This window comes from Hemitrygon akajei, chromosome 10, assembly GCF_048418815.1.
Source record: "Hemitrygon akajei chromosome 10, sHemAka1.3, whole genome shotgun sequence".
Classification (NCBI taxonomy): domain Eukaryota; kingdom Metazoa; phylum Chordata; class Chondrichthyes; order Myliobatiformes; family Dasyatidae; genus Hemitrygon; species Hemitrygon akajei.
Window position 1 is genome coordinate 178,245,186 of NC_133133.1, and position 15,953 is coordinate 178,261,138.

Sequence of the window (15,953 nt, forward strand, 5' to 3'; positions counted from 1 at the left end):
TTGCAGCGAATGGACTGAGACACATTTTTACCGTGGCTCCACTTTTTTATATCTTACTTTCCACTAATAGATTTGTTTTAAGTTTGAAGATTCATTATTTCTGTTTAAGGATTTATGACTTAACTACGATGGCAGGAAGTCGATCTGCTATTGAATTGAGAAGCAGCAAGACTTTTCCTGAAATGGAACAAACGGAAAAAACAAAGAAGTTGGAGGAACCTGTTACTTTAGCAGTAATATTCTCTTCAATACAAGATATGAAATTTGAATTTGGTTCGCTTAACACTAAAATTGATAAACTGACGGATGCTAACGGGAAGCTTGAAAAATCCATCTTTACTGTTCAAGAATCTCTGAAGAATTTGGACTTTCAATTTCAGACGCTCAAACAGACTACCCATCGAATTGAGAGGGAACAGGAACTTTTCAGGCAAACTATGAACGAAGAAGAATTGAAGATGTCATCTACGGAAAAGAAAATTAATGAAGTTACCTTGGAATTATCAAGAACACCGAAAAAAATGATTGATTTAGACAGCAGAGTGCGCCGGAAGAATTTACATATATTGGGTTTGCCTGAAAATACTGAAACTGGTGACCTGTTAAAGTTCTTCTCTGATATGCTGCATTTACTTTTCAGTGAGATTCTTGAAGCGAACCCTGTGCTCGATAGAATGCATAGAATTCCGAGATTTCGGCGTTCATCTGAACTACGTCCACGACCACTTATACTTTGCTTCCATTATTATACAACCAGAGAAGCCATACTCCGAGAGGCTAGAAATAGAAGGAAACTAACCTACAATTCAACTGAAATTCGTGTAGTGGAAGATTTTGCTCCTGAGAGTTTTGCTGAAAGAAGGAAATACTGGGAAGTGATGATTGAATTGTATAAAAGAAATTGCCATCCATCACTCCATTACCCCACTCGTCTGATAATTTTTCCTCCTGACTCTCAGCCACAAAGGATTCTTTCTCCAGATGAAGGGTGGGAGTTTATTAAAAATTTTAAAGTTATGCCAATTGTAACCTGAGCAGGTAATTTTGAGCTGGGAGATGTTTATAGATACCTTGAGGGAAGCCTATTCTATGCTTTATGGATGTCCGTACAGGACCTGGTTGATTTAATCTTTTTCTTTATTTGTTAATAATTAGTATATATTTGTAGTTGCTTTGAAGAAAACCTGTTTTACATTTTATGGATGTCCACACAGGACCTGGTCTGATTTAAATTTTTTTTGCTTGTCTTAACATTAATATAGCTCTGGGTTTGATATGTGTATATATATATATATATATATAGAGTAACTTTTTTTTTGTATGACTTGTAAGTTCTGTTAAAAAAAACTTCAGTCGTAATATATTATTTGCTTGGATTTATTCTTTTCTGAATACATGATTCATATACTTTAGATGAATTTAAAATGGCCATCGCTAGTTACGTTTTAACTATTGTTAGACATAGCATTACAGTATTTGAAATTTGTTCATTTCTTTTATATGTCTGGAATCGGTGGGGTAAACATAATACTTTGTTAATATAGCTGCAAAATGGAGGATGGGGTTAAGGGTTATTAGGTTTAGCTTGTGGCCTGCCTATTGGGTCGCTAATATTTGGACTTTGGGGGGGTGGGGCTATTAGATTCTTTTTTTTTCTCGATTGGGCAGTATTAAGAGGCTACATTTCCTATCAATTATGTCGTCACTTCCGGTCAAGTCAATGCTGTTTTTTACTTCAGGATCTAGTGTGCGCTTGCGCAATAGCTTTCTTTATAAAACTTTAAGTTAAATCTTAAACATGGATGCTAATAAAATCAATATAATTTCTTGGAATTTGAACTGCATGAATCATCCTATTAAATGTAAAAAGATTTTTAAGAAATTAAAAACACTTCATGCGGATATTATTTTTGCGCAAGAGACTCATGTACAGAGACAGGATGAAGATCGCTTTTTTAAATTTTGGAAGGGTCCTTTATATCATTCCTTATCAACAAATAAAATTAGAGGGGTATCTACTTTTGTTAATTCTAAAATACCTGTTGTACACTTTAATACTGTTACTGAGTCGATTGGAAGATATTTAATTGTCACTGGTTTATTATGCAGTTAAAAGGTAGCTTTGGTGTGTGTTTACGCACCTAATTCAGACAGTCCTGAATTTTTTAAGAACCTTTTTTCTGAACTACCGAATCTAAATGAATATAAGTTGATCATGGGCAGTAACTTTAACTGTTGCCTTAATCCGGCGATTGACAGGTCATCAACCAATCCGTCACATCCTAATAAAGAGGCGACCTGTATTAATTCTTTTCTATTAGAATATGGCCTGGTCGATATCTGGAGATATAAACACCCTAATGACAAAGATTTTTCTTTTTTCTCACACATTCATCATAAATATTCAAGAATTGAATTGTTAGTTTTATCAAGGAGCAAATTTCTATAGTTTTTGAACTTAATACAACTGAAGGTATGTCAAATTTGGTTATATGGGATATGATGAAATCCTTTCTCAGGGGACAAATAATTTCATATTCAGCAGGTTTAAGAAGGAAAACCATACCAGAACTTTTAGCGATTACTAGTAAAATTGGAGAGATAGATAGAGCGTACTCAGTAAGACCTAGTGAAGATCTATATAAGGGAAGGGTTGAACTCCAAACACAATATGATCTGCTTTTGACCTCACAATTGAGCAGCAAATTTTTAAATCTAAAAGTCAATTTTATATACATGGTGATAAATCAGGTAAACTGCTGGTTGGTCAGTTAAAGGCAAATATGGTCAGAAGACAGATTTTGAAAATACGACGATCAGATAGAACTGAAACGTTAGACCCTTATGAAATTTAAAAGATTTTTATGGATTTCTATTCTAATCTTCATAAATCTGAATTCCCTGATAATACTATTATTATGAATAGATTTTTGCAAAAATTAAATATACCTAAAATTTCTATTCAAGATATTAATACACTAGATGCACCTATTAAACAAAAGGAAATAGCTAAGGCTATATCCTCTATGCAATTAGGGAAAGCTCTGGGTCCAGATGGATATACCGTGGAATTTTATAAGACCTTTAATGAAATGCTTACATCACATCTTTGTCAAACTTTCACTGATTCTATATCCTCTGGGAACCTTCCAAAAACTTTTTAAGAGGCATCAATTTTGTTGATTCCTAAAAAAGGAAAAGATCTATCTGAATGTGCCTCCTATAGACCAATTTCCTTAATGAATGTGGATTTTAAATTTCTCTCTAAGATTTTAGCAAATAGACTTGTGAATATTTTGCCTCCTTTTATCTCAAATGATCAAACTGGAATTAAAAATAGGTATTCACATTTTAATATTTGAAGATTGTTAAATATTATTTATTCACCCTCAGTCAAAGAATCTGAATGTATTGTTTCTCTCGATGCAGAGAAAGCTTTTGACAGGGTGGAATGGCCTTATTTATTTCAGGTTTTGGAGAGGTTTAATTTTGGTCCGGGATTTATTTCCTGGATCAAACTTTTTTTATCAAGCCCTGATGGCTGCGGTTATAAATAACAATCAAAAATCTCCTTATTTTAGATTATATAGAGGAACTCATCAGGGTTGCCCTCTTAACCCTTTATTATTTAATTTGGTTTTAGAACCACTTGCTATTGCTCTTAGGGATTCTAACTCTGTTCAGGGTATTAAGAGAGGGGATAAACTACATAAGGTTTCATTATACGCAGATGATTTATTAGTTTACGTTTCAGACCCTGGGAAATCTATTCCCTCTATGATATCCATATTTACTGAATCTAGTATTTTCTCTGGATAAACTAAATTTACATAAAAGTGAATTATTTCCTATTAATAATTATTCTGATTATTATGATCAAATACCTTTTAATATTGCTAAAATTATTTTACCTATCTTGGTATTAAAATTACTAAAAATTTTAAAGATTTATATAAGTATAATTTTCTTCCTCTAATTGAATATACATAACAAACGCTTTCCAAATGGTTGCCTATGACAATGTTGTTAATTGGTCGAATAAATGCTATAAAAATGGTAATTTTACCTAAATTTCTATATACGTTTCAAGCTGTTCCATCCTTTGTCCCGAAAACGTTCTCTGATAGAATAATAAGAGTTCTAGACTGAGTAAACCTTTATTGCAAAAATTTAAAAAAGATGGAGGATTGGTGTTACCAAACTTCAGATATTATTATTGGGCAATTAATATTCATTATATTACATTTTGGATTTACTGTATAGATAATCAGAACTGTCCTTCATAGTTGGACTTGGAGGAGAGCTCGGTAAGGGGGTTTTCTTTGGCTTCCTTACTGGGAGCTCCTCTTCCTTTTTTGTTTTCTAGGATTAGTTTAGTCCCATTGTTAGACATACATTAAAAATTTGGTTTCAGTTTCGCAGATTTTTTGACTTAAGTAACTTTGTTCTCTCTAGTAATATTCATCTTAACTATTTTTTTAAACCATCAATTCTGGATAAGGCCTTTTTAACATGGAAAACTAAGGGAATAAAAACTTTTTTAGATTTGTTTTTAGAGAATTGTTTAATGTCTTTTTCGCAGCTAGTGGATAAATATGATATATCTAACACACAATTTTTTAGATATTTACAAGTTAGGAATTTTCTACGAGATTTGTTACCAAATTATCCATTTGCTCATTTACCAAATATGATAGATGTTATTTAGATAGATAGATAGATAGATACTTTATTCATCCCCATGGGGAAATTCAACTTTTTTCCAATGTCCCATACACTTGTTGTAGCAAAACTAATTACATACAATACTTAACTCAGTAAAAAAAAATATGATATGCATCTAAATCACCATCTCAAAAAGCATTAATAATAGCTTTAAAAAGTTCTTAAGTCCTGGCGGTAGAATTGTAAAGCCTAATGGCATTGGGGAGTATTGACCTCTTCATCCTGTCTGAGGAGCATTGCATCGATAGTAACCTGTCGCTGAAACTGCTTCTCTGTCTCTGGATGGTGCTATGTAGAGGATGTTCAGAGTTATCCATAATTGACCGTAGCCTACTCAGCGCCCTTCGCTCAGCTACCGATGTTAAACTCTCCAGTACTTTGCCCACGACAGAGCCCGCCTTCCTTACCAGCTTATTAAGACGTGAGGCGTCCCTCTTCTTAATGCTTCCTCCCCAACACGCCACCACAAAGAAGAGGGCGCTCTCCACAACTGACCATTTCAAAAAAAGCTTAAACCATTTCAAAAAGGAGTGATAGCAATTATATATAAACGGCTCATGAATTTACGAACGATGTCTAATGATAAGGTTAAACGTGCTTGGGAATTGGAACTTCTGGAGTCACTTTCAGATGATCAATGGAATAAAATTTACCATTTAGTTAACAATTCATCTAACTGCGCCCGTCACTCCTTAATTCAGTTCAAGGTAGTGCACAGGGCACATATATCAAAAGATAAACGAGCGCATATTTTTTCTAAAATAAATCCCACCTGTGATAGATGTAATGCTGAGGTGGCTACCTTAACTCATATGTTTTGGTCTTGTATAAAGTAAAATAATTTTTGGACAGATGTTTTTAGAATGTTATCGGAAGTTTAGACCTACAACCTAATTCACTTACGGCAATCTTTGGGATCACTCCGAAGGAAGCAGGAAATGTTCCTGCTTCTGCTCAACGTATTATAGCTTTTTCAACTTTATTGGCTAGGAGAGCTATTCTATTGTATTGGAAGGATCCCAATCCACCTACTGTTTTTACTGGCTCTCCTCCATTATGTCGTGTTTAAGCTTGGAGAAAATTAGAAGTCGGACGTTTGATACATCTTTTAAATTTGAGCAAACCTGGCGACCTTTCATTCAATATTTTCATATGATTTAAATTTTCTTTTTTTTTACTTTTTTAGGTATTCTTTTTTCTTCTTCTCCATGATGTTTCAAATTTGACCGGAAGGATTTTTCCCTTTTTTTTGTAATTATATCCTCAAATGCACTGCCCAGTCCTTTTTTTTTGTTTTAGGTTAGCTTAGTGGGGTTTCTTTCTTCTCAACAATAGAAATTTTGAGTCTTTTTTATGAATTGTTAAGAGGAGTTGTGGTTCCTTTTATATATTAGCTCAATACTATACATGATTTTGACAGTGTATATTCCTTTCTTTGTACTTTTATTGAAATATGTACTTGATATAACTTCTCTGATTTGTATTTATTCTTATTTTTTTTAAATCAATAAAAAAAGATTGAAAATGGCTGGGTGGGGGTTGGGCACCCGATAACCTACAGTAGGTGATGGGTCATTAGGATTGACACTGACCGAGACTGCGACAATCGAGGCTGATATCCAAGAAGCCATGCTCAGCGCTGTAGTAGAGTGGCTCCCTCAGGATGCTGACCCACACCCGGTTGCCACTGCTGGGGGATGGAGAGGGGTGCACAGAGCCAGGGAGCTCCCTCCCCTCGGCCAGGATCTCCTCCAGCGTCACCACCTTCCTCATCTCCTCCTCTGAGTGTGCCAGCAGCTTTCGGAACACGTTCCTGAGGAGGCAGAGTTCAGGAAGAGAGATCAGGGAATGGTCAAACTACACAAACCCTCAGACACATAACCAACACCCACACACCCTCAGACACATACCACACCCCCACACTCACCCTCAGACACATACCTCACCCCCGCACAAACCCTCAGACACATACCCCACCCCCCCACACTCACCCTCAGACACATACTCCGCACCCCCACACAAACCCTCAGACACATAGCCTGCCCCCCACACACACTCGTACATACCACTGACAGACCCCACAGTGAGACTGCTGCCCCCCCAAACATGTACTCTCCCCTGGACACATGCCAATAGCAGACTATTGCCCCTCTAGATGACACAAAGATTAGTGATGTTGTGGATAGTGTCGGGGTTACAATGGGACATTGACAGGAAGCAGAGATGGGCTGAGAAGTCACAGATGGAGTTTGAAATTGAAGGCAGAGTATCAGTTTAATAGCAGGATTCTTGGCAGTGTAGAGGAACAGGGGGATTTTGGGGTCCACGTCTATAGATCCCTCAGAGTTGCCACGCAAGTTGATAGGATTGTTCAGGTGATTTATGGTGTGTTGGCCTTCATGGGATTAAGTTCAAGACTCACAAGGTAATGCTGCTCTATTAAACTTGTTAGACCACACTTATAGAGAATGTGTTCTGTTCTGGTCACCTCATTATAAGGAGGATGTGGAAGCTTTAGAGAGTGTGCAGAGATTTACCAGGGTGCTGTCTGGATTAGAGAGAATGATTTATGAGGTTAGGCTGAGTTAGCCTGATGGCATGAACATTGACTTCTCTAACTTCCGTTAATGCCCTCCCTCCCCTTCTTACCCCATCCCTGATATATTTAGTTTTTTTCCCCTCTTTTTTTTCTCCCTCTCTCTCTGCCCATCACTCTTTGCCTGTTCTCCATCTCCCTCTGGTGCTCCCCTCCCCCTTTCTTTCTCCCTAGGCCTCCTGTCCCATGATCCTTTCCCTTCTCCAGCTCTGTACCCCTTTTGCCAATCACCTTTCCAGCTCTTAGCTTCACCCCACCCCTTCCGGTCTTCTCCTTTCATTTCACATTTCCCTCTCCCCCTCCTACTTTCAAATCTCTTACTATCTTTCCTTTCAGTTAGTCCTGACGAAGGATCTCGGCCCGAAACGTCAACAGTGCTTCTCCCTATAGATGCTGCCTGGCCTGCTGTGTTCCACCAGCATTTTGTGTGTGTTGCTTGAATTTCCAGCATCTGCAGATTTCCTCGTGTTAGCTTGGTCTCTTCTCTTTGAAGTTTCGGAGGATGAGGAGTGTCTTGATAGAGGTGAACAAGATGCATAGGGCAAGCAGAGATTATCCCAGAGTGGAAATGGCTAATATGAGAGGACATAATTTTAAGATGATTGGAGGAAATTATAGGGAGGATGTCGGAGGTAGTTTTTTTTTAAAAAGAGGGGTGGGTGTGTATAATACCCTACCAAGGGTGGTAGTAGAGGCAGATACATTGAGGACATTTAAGAGACTCTTAGATAAGCACATGGATGATAGAAAAATGGAAGCGATGTAGTACGCTGTTCTCAGAGTAGGTGGAAAGTTCAGCACAACACCCTGTACTGTTCTATTTTCAGACATGTACACTCCCCGGCACTCCCTGATCCAAACAGCAGACTGAAAGATCCTTCCTGCACACTCATTGGCTCCCAACTCCACCCAGTGAGTCTCTTGTCCCTGCCCATCCCAATCCCCCTCACTCATCCCCATAACCCTCCCCTCACTCACCCCCATAGCCCTCCCCTACTGAGTCCTCACACCTCAATACTGTGTAACATACACAAAATGCTGGAGGAATTGCATCTATGGAAAAGAGTCTAGTCGATGTTCCGGGCCGAGACTCTTCAGCAGGAAGTCCCATTCCAACATGTCCATCCATGGTCTCCTCTACTGTCGCAATGAGATCAAGAGTAACACATTGTATTCCATGTGGGTAGCCTCCAACCTGATGGCATGAACATCGATTTCTCGAACTTCCGGTAATGCCCCCCCTCATTTCCCATCTCCCTTTCCCTCTCTCCACCTCACCTCCTTGCCTGCCCATCACCTCCCTCTAGTGCTCCTCCCTCTTTTTCTTTCTTCCATGGCCTTCTGTCCTTCCTATTTTTCTCTCTTCTCCAGCCCTGTATCTTTTCTCTGATCAGATTTCCAGCTCTTTACTTCACCGTCCCAGTTTCACTATAACCTTGTGTTTCTTTCTCCCCCCCCCCCCCCCACTTTCTAAATCTGACTCATCTATTTTTCTCCAGACCCGAAATGTCGACTGTACTTTTTTCCCATACTTTTTTTGCCTGGCCTGCTGAGTTCCCCCAGCATTTTATGTGTGTTACCTGGATTTGCAGCATCTGCAGATTTTCTCTTGCTCATACTGTGTAGTTGGTTGCCTGTGAAATCACCCGGTCACTTGTGAACGTCTGGAGGTGGTTATTGGGGTTATCCCCCAGTTTCCTGTGGGTGGCTGACTGGGTAACTCTGGTTATTGGGGTTATCCCCCAGTTTCCTGTGGGTGGCTGACTGGGTAACTCTGGTTATTGGGGTTATCCCCCAGTTTCCTGTAGGTGGCTGACTGGGTAACTCTGGTTATTGGGGTTATCCCCCAGTTTCCTGTAGGTGGCTGACTGGGTAACTCTGGTTATTGGGGTTATCCCCCAGTTTCCTGTAGGTGGCTGACTGGGTAACTCTGGTTATTGGGGTTATTCCCCCAGTTTCCTGTAGGTGGCTGACTGGGTAACTCTGGTTATTGGGGTTATCCCCCAGTTTCCTGCGGGTGGCTGACTGGGTATTCCCATTACCTGTGTCCATGAGCTGCAGCCTGGCTGAATGCAGTCATGTCACCTTGGGGGGTGATCGTCATCCCATTCCTGGACACAGTCCCCATCGCTGGATCAGCCCCCCTTTCCAACAGCAAATTCACCATCTCCATGTCACCTGAGACCAGCACAAACCCCGTCGTTAGTAATGCCCAGCTTTTTGTCCAAAACTCCCCCAGTACCTTTTTTTAAAAAGTAACTATAAAAGTTTATTTACACAACAAATACACAAAGTACAAACATTCAGTGTTTACAAGAAAGTGAATAAATTCAAATTAAAATACAATTATTACTGTCTATAGAAGTCAATTTCCCAGGGGCCCACTGCTTCCAGAAATACCCCACTGTACCCACTGCGACCGCAAACTTCCTCTCCAAGGACGGCCCAGCATGAATGTATCCTCAGAAGAGGGGCAGGCAGTGGTATACAGACTCCTCCCAGCCACAGAATGGACAGGGGGACAGGGTGTCAGTGAACCTGCTGCACAGGACTGCCCTATGTAACACTTTCCACCCCAGGACACCAGTGTAGAGGGGAAGGACCCCTGTATAAAGAGCTTTCCACTGGGGACCTCCTCCGCTGTCAGATGCCAAGGTGAGTCCGGTTGGCAGATGAAGGCAAGGAAATGAAAGGTGTGCAAGAGCAACCTGTACAAGACATGCTATGGAGCATCACGGAATGCACGGTGGGCATCCCCACCATGTTCATGTTGTGTGGGACCCTCTCCCACGTGGTATCCCGAGGCCTGGGTCTGATGAGTACCTCCAGCCCATCAGGAGGCGGTGCAGCCGGAAACGCTCCACTTCCTGACCCCCCCGACCCACTGTGATAGGATGGTGACCAGACCCCCTGACAGCTAGAGCACCGTACCCCCATGGGTGCAGGGTCACCCTGTGTGGACGAGACCTGACCCCATACACTCAACAGCTCTCAGTAAAACAAGGCAGCTCCCTCAGAGCGCTGTGGCTGATGCTGTCTGCTGGAAGCCACACTGTCTCCTGCAGGCAGCATCCCCAGCAGAGAAAGTTTGGCACCAACACATACTGTTCCAGAGCTTGGTCACTGTACAGGTATCTCTGCAGGGTCCGGAGGTGGAGAGCCACCAGCTGGGTGCACATCCACACCAATGACCGACTGCCCTCCACATCGGAAGGCTCAGGGCTGCGGCAGAGATTCAATGCCTCCAAATGCCCCAGAAGTCCACCGGCCCCTCTGGGTCCTGGAGACAAAAGCAGTGGCTGGGACTAGAATAATCAGACAGGGATCCAAGCCCTGTCAGTTCACTGGCCAGACCTCTTCCGTTGAGCTCAGGCAGACCCCCAAGTAGAACCAAGGGTCTCAGCCCCTCTGGTAAGGAGCCCACCTGCCACTGACCCACTAAGAGACCCGAACACTCTTCCCAGTTGACCCTTGCAGAGGACGCGGCCGAGAAGATCGGCTGGCAGTCTTGCATCCTCTGCAAGAGTTAACCAGCTGGTGACCATGAGGAGGAAGTCAATGGCATAAGCTGAAAAGACAACCTCCGTTTCTGGTTCATGTAGAACCAAACCCGTTAACCTCCTATGGAGAAGGCACCACGCAAACAGAGAACAACTGCCCTGACGAGGGGCACTGCTGACGTACCCACCCCCAAGCACAGGGGAGCTTGTCAACGACCCATTAACCTTAACGAGGCACTCTGTAGCAGTGTACAACATTCGGATACGGGCCACAAAATGTGGCACAGATTCCCAAAAAGGTACTCGTGGTCCACCCTGCCAAACGCTTTCTCTTGGCCAAGGAAGAGAGAGGCAACTGACAGACCAGCCTCCCTGCACAGGTAAATCAGGTCCCAGACATGGTGGATTGACCACCCTGGGCTGTGTAGGACTGGTCAGAGTGGACCTCTTGCGCCAGCACGGAGCCTGGACGATTGGCCATTCCCCAGGCAAAAATCTTGTACTCCACACTGAGGGAAGATACTGGCCATCGGTTCCTCAGGCAACAGAGATCCCCTTCTTTGGCAACAGGGCTACAAGAGCTCTGCGCCAAGAGAGGGGCATCTCAACCATCACCAGGCTCTCCCCCAATCCCCTGCACAATCAGCCCCTAGGATGTCCCAGAGGCTCAGAGAGATTCAAAGGTCAACCCATCTACTCATGGGGTCTTGGCTCTCTGCAGCTGATTGAGGGCACTGGTCAGCTCCACCAAAGGCAGCGGTCCATCAAGTCACACAGCACCCCCAGGCTGACCCTCGGCAAGTCCTCCCACAGAGCTCCGTGTGCATCCTCACTGCATGGTTCCGATGAGAAAAGAGCCTCGTAAAAGGAAAGAACTTCCTCAACAATTCTCGCCGGATCCGTGACGGAGGAGCCATCCTCTGCCAGCAACTCCACTCACTGCCTGTGGACACCCTCCACCTCTCGAGAGAGTAGGAGGAGGGCAGGGCGCGGTCCAGATCCTGCAGCATCTGGACCCGCGACCTCACTTAAGTGCCTCGGGACCTCTCAAGCTGCAGGTGTCAGTGCCTCCTCCTTCGTCTGGTACTCATCCCAGAGGAGCTGGTCTCCACTAGTCATCCCTGGCTGGAACTCCAGGTCGATCAGCTCTTTCTCAAGCCAATCGTTTCCGGACAACCACCACTTGGTCGACCCGCTAGCATATTCCTGGCAAAACAGTCGGATGTGAGACGTGCCCACCTCCCACCAGAGCCTCAGGAAGGGGAAACTTCCCTGTTCCTCCTGCCAGATCCTCCAAAACTGAGGGAATGAATCCTGGAACCAGCCGCCCTCTAGCAGCCGGCTTCGAGATGCCAGTTTGTGAACTCTACCCGTGTGGGCAGCGCATTCAGCTCTGCCCACACCAGGTGGCAGTCCGAGCACACAACCGGCCACATGGAGGCAGCGAACACCCGGGAGATGTGTGCCCTGGAGATGTACAGTTAATCGATCTGCAAGTCTTCACCCCCTCTGTACCTCCTTGAGAAAGCACAGAGGTCGGGGTGAAGGCTCCGCCAGACATCGTCCAAGTCAGAGGACACAACCAACTCCATTAACTGTCTTACTGATGCTCGACTACTCTGAGGACCAGTGCGATCCCTCTCCATGAGGGTGCAATTGAAATCACTCCTAGGATTATCCATTCGCTCTGATCTATGAACCCAGCAACACAAACATCTCTTAGAACAGGCGCAACTGTATTGGGCCAGGCTCAGGGGTGTACACATTTACAAAATCCATCGGCACACCATCCTGGCACACGGCTAGGTGAAGTAGGTGGCCTGGCACGAGTTTCTGAGCCAGCAAAACCTCAGGATGGAGAAAAAGGGCCAACAAGATGGCCACCCTGCTGGAATTGGAGCTGAGGTGACTCATGTGGACAACCCGCACCCACCCCCCCCCCCACCCCAACATCCCTCGGCATTTCAGGAGCCAGGTGGATCCATCTGGAAAGGTGCGGGTTTCCTGCAAGAATCTTACCACATATCACCTGTCTCAGAGGGCAGAGAGATAATGGAATCTGCGGAGAGCCCCCCCACCACCTCTGGCATTAAGGGTGGCAACACTTAACTTCATGACTCACTTTGTTGAGACCCCTGGGAGAAGGAGCAGAGCTCTCCTTCAACCTCTTTCCCGTCTTCACCCCACAACCCTTCTCCGGGGTCTCCAAGAGTCTCTTAAACTGGCGCCTCTCCTTACAGGTCACTTCAACTCCCTTCCCCTTCTTTTGTAGGACAGTTCAGATGGACTGAATAACCCCCTGCAGACTGGACCATCGATCAGTGGCCAGCTGGACCTCAAATGGTTTTCTGCAGTAGTCCTTCACAAACTGCCGGTTCTCCTCCAGAGAGATGGGCTGTGACTCGGTGCTGGGCTCAAGCAAGTCTGCCATCTCTGCTTCAAAAGAGTCCCCCTTTATCTTCGTCACCGTGGCCCCAATGGGAGATCTGACCACAGGCTCTATCCCATCCCCAGGACCAGTGACAGAGGGAGGCCCCACCACCTCTGGATCCAGAATTCCTCACCACGTCCAACACTCTCATCACCCACACCTGATGTGACCACCTCCCTCCTCACCCTAACTGTAGATGCTGGTCCTACCATCCCCAGGACCAGCGTCAGAGGGAGGCCCCACCACCTCTGGATCCAGAATTCCTCCCACAACCGGGATACAAGCTTGCTGGACCGAACCCATCTCCACACCCTTGTCACCCTCCCCAGATTCAGCACTGGGAGAGTCCCCAACCTCCTCACCCCTTGGGACATATTCCCTCCGATTAGCTGCGTGGGATGGTGATTCTGGGTGTCTCCGGTTCCCCTCGTGGACTACACGCTCCGCAGGGCACTTGACCTTCATTGAGGCAACAATCTGGGAAACCAATCCCACAGGTGGCCCCTGTTCTACAGGGCTTTTCCCATCCCCAGGGAATACTGAGTGCGCAGTCTCAACCAAAGGCATCTGCCTCCCCACACGGCCTCTCTACAGTGGCACCGCTCACCAGCCCAGAGGACACACCTTCAGAAAATGCCACCCCAGCAGAGGGCCCCTGTACGATAGGGCTATCCTCCAGCTCTGGGGGAATATACTCCACACATAGGGCCTTTACCGGGGGTAAATCCTCCTCTTCCTCTTGTGGACCCTGATCTCCAGTCTCAGGAAACACATTCCTCTGCGGTTTCAGGCCGCATATATGCTGAGGCACGTCGACCTCCATTTCAGAGGCGTCCTCATCAGCCTCCGCCACCACCTCCCTCCCCCGACTTCCCCAGGCTCTTGCTGGATTTCAGGAGCCACGAGACCCTCCAGGCCCAGTTCAACAGCAACAAGCTGGTCATCCTCTGGGGGAGAAGCCTTCAGATGCTTTTCCTGCTTTTTCACCTTCCTGCCCCCATTGAACCCACCCCTCACCATCACCCACCCTGTATCCAACGACGTCCACAGCCAACGGCCTGGTGGGGGGGAGGGGACAACAGGGTAGACAGCAGGAGGGGCGTCAGCGGGGGAGGTCCAGCTGTGCCTCCGGGGCAGAGTTGGCAGCCGGACAGTTCAGGCAATGTTTTGGAATATGCCCAAGCTCTTTACAGGGGTGGCACCTCCAGTGTCCCGTAGCCCACGGGACGGTATAATAATGCTCCTCAAAATATACCTGAAGCTGCCTCTCGGCATCCCCAGCAGCAGATGGCGTTGGAATGAAAATGAGTGCTCATAACCCTGCGGAGGTGCCCTATATTGTATCGGGGTTAGTTTCAAACTCACCTCACTGATGGAGTGCAGGTAGGGGATGAGGGCCTTGTCAGGGACGTTTGAGAGTATTCCCATCTGTATGAGGGCCAACACCAGCTCCACCTGCATAAAAACTCTCCCCAACCTTAACCCCTGACTCGGGGCCAAAAACACACCGCTGACAGACTTCAAATAGAAAATAGTCTTCCTGTTCAAAACCGCTTCGTAACAATGCCCTCGCGGCCTCCAACAGTCTCCGCCATGGCCTTTATTGCAGCATTCCTAACGACTGAAGTGGGCACAGTACACGGTACAGCGTTCTTTAGAACGGGTGGTCCTCCTCCTGAGCTGCAATTCCCAACCCCACAGCCTCCACATACAACTTCAGCCCAGACATCTTAGAGCACCCCTCCACGACTCAGTTTGAATTCAAAAGTTCAACACCTCCACTGGGATACTGCACAGTCTACACCCAGCGGAACACCAGCAAACAGTCAAAAACAAACAGTTCAGAGACGAGACGGGATGGGACGGGAGGGGAAAAGGAGTGGATAGGCAGAGTTAAAAATGTGGTGTTAAAAACCCCAGCACCATCTGTGCACCTGCGAACAATGAAAGTTTTTCCTGGCGAGTCCCTGCTTCTCTTGCCGTTCCGAAGTCCAAAGTCCTCTTCACCCAGTCGCCCTGGGATAGGTGCTCCAAACGGGAGATGGTTTCCACTGTTACAAACGGAATAATCCATCCCTGTTCCCAGCAAAATCAGACTCCAACTTTGGCAATCTGCCAGCTACTCAGCACCAAGAGACATAGACCGAAAAACTTCACCAAACAGAAGCCTTCCAGGCAAGAAAACTGTTTCAGCCCACTGCTGAGGTGATATTCCACACTCCCAAAGTCCACTGGCTGTCTCCAAAACCGTTCTTGGGCAATTTTGCAGTAAATTTTCAACTTTAAGAGAGAGAGCTCCATCAGTGCGAGTCTCCCTCAGTACTGCCCCTCCCACAGTGTGACCCTCCCTCAGTGCCCCAGGAAGGATATTGAGTGAACAGCCCTCACTCACCCGCTGCAGATGCCAGCTGGAGGGGAGTCTCAGAGTAATTCTCCCCACCTGGTCCGAGGGAGCCTTCAACATTGGCTCCATGGTCAAGCAGCAGCTGTGGAGAGGCGACGGAATTGTTAGGGACAGAGATCAGGCCAGCAATCTTATCAACCTAACCAGAGAGAGAAGGATTGGTTGGTGCATCAGTGTGGGAGGGGAACAGGGCTGGGGATCAGTGGGAGGTAGCTGTTGGGGAAGGAAGGAGAGGCATTTTCCTTGGAGGGTTCTGCACCCAGGTAGGTGCTACATCTGTAGCACTTCTTTACAATG

The 15,953-nt window shown here is 45.4% G+C and overlaps 1 protein-coding gene across 1 annotated transcript in view; it reads right to left on the minus strand.

Moving 5' to 3' along the window:
- The window catches only part of LOC140735016 (ankyrin repeat and BTB/POZ domain-containing protein 3-like), a 145,469-nt gene that overhangs the window by 42,056 nt on the left and 87,460 nt on the right, over window positions 1-15,953 (minus strand). The window contains exons 8-10 of the mRNA XM_073059849.1: window positions 15,645-15,738; window positions 9,364-9,499; window positions 6,318-6,538 (exon numbers count right to left, since the gene is read on the minus strand). Coding sequence (XP_072915950.1) covers window positions 6,318-6,538; window positions 9,364-9,499; window positions 15,645-15,738 — 451 coding nt within the window. The remainder of the gene's footprint in view (window positions 1-6,317; window positions 6,539-9,363; window positions 9,500-15,644; window positions 15,739-15,953) is intronic.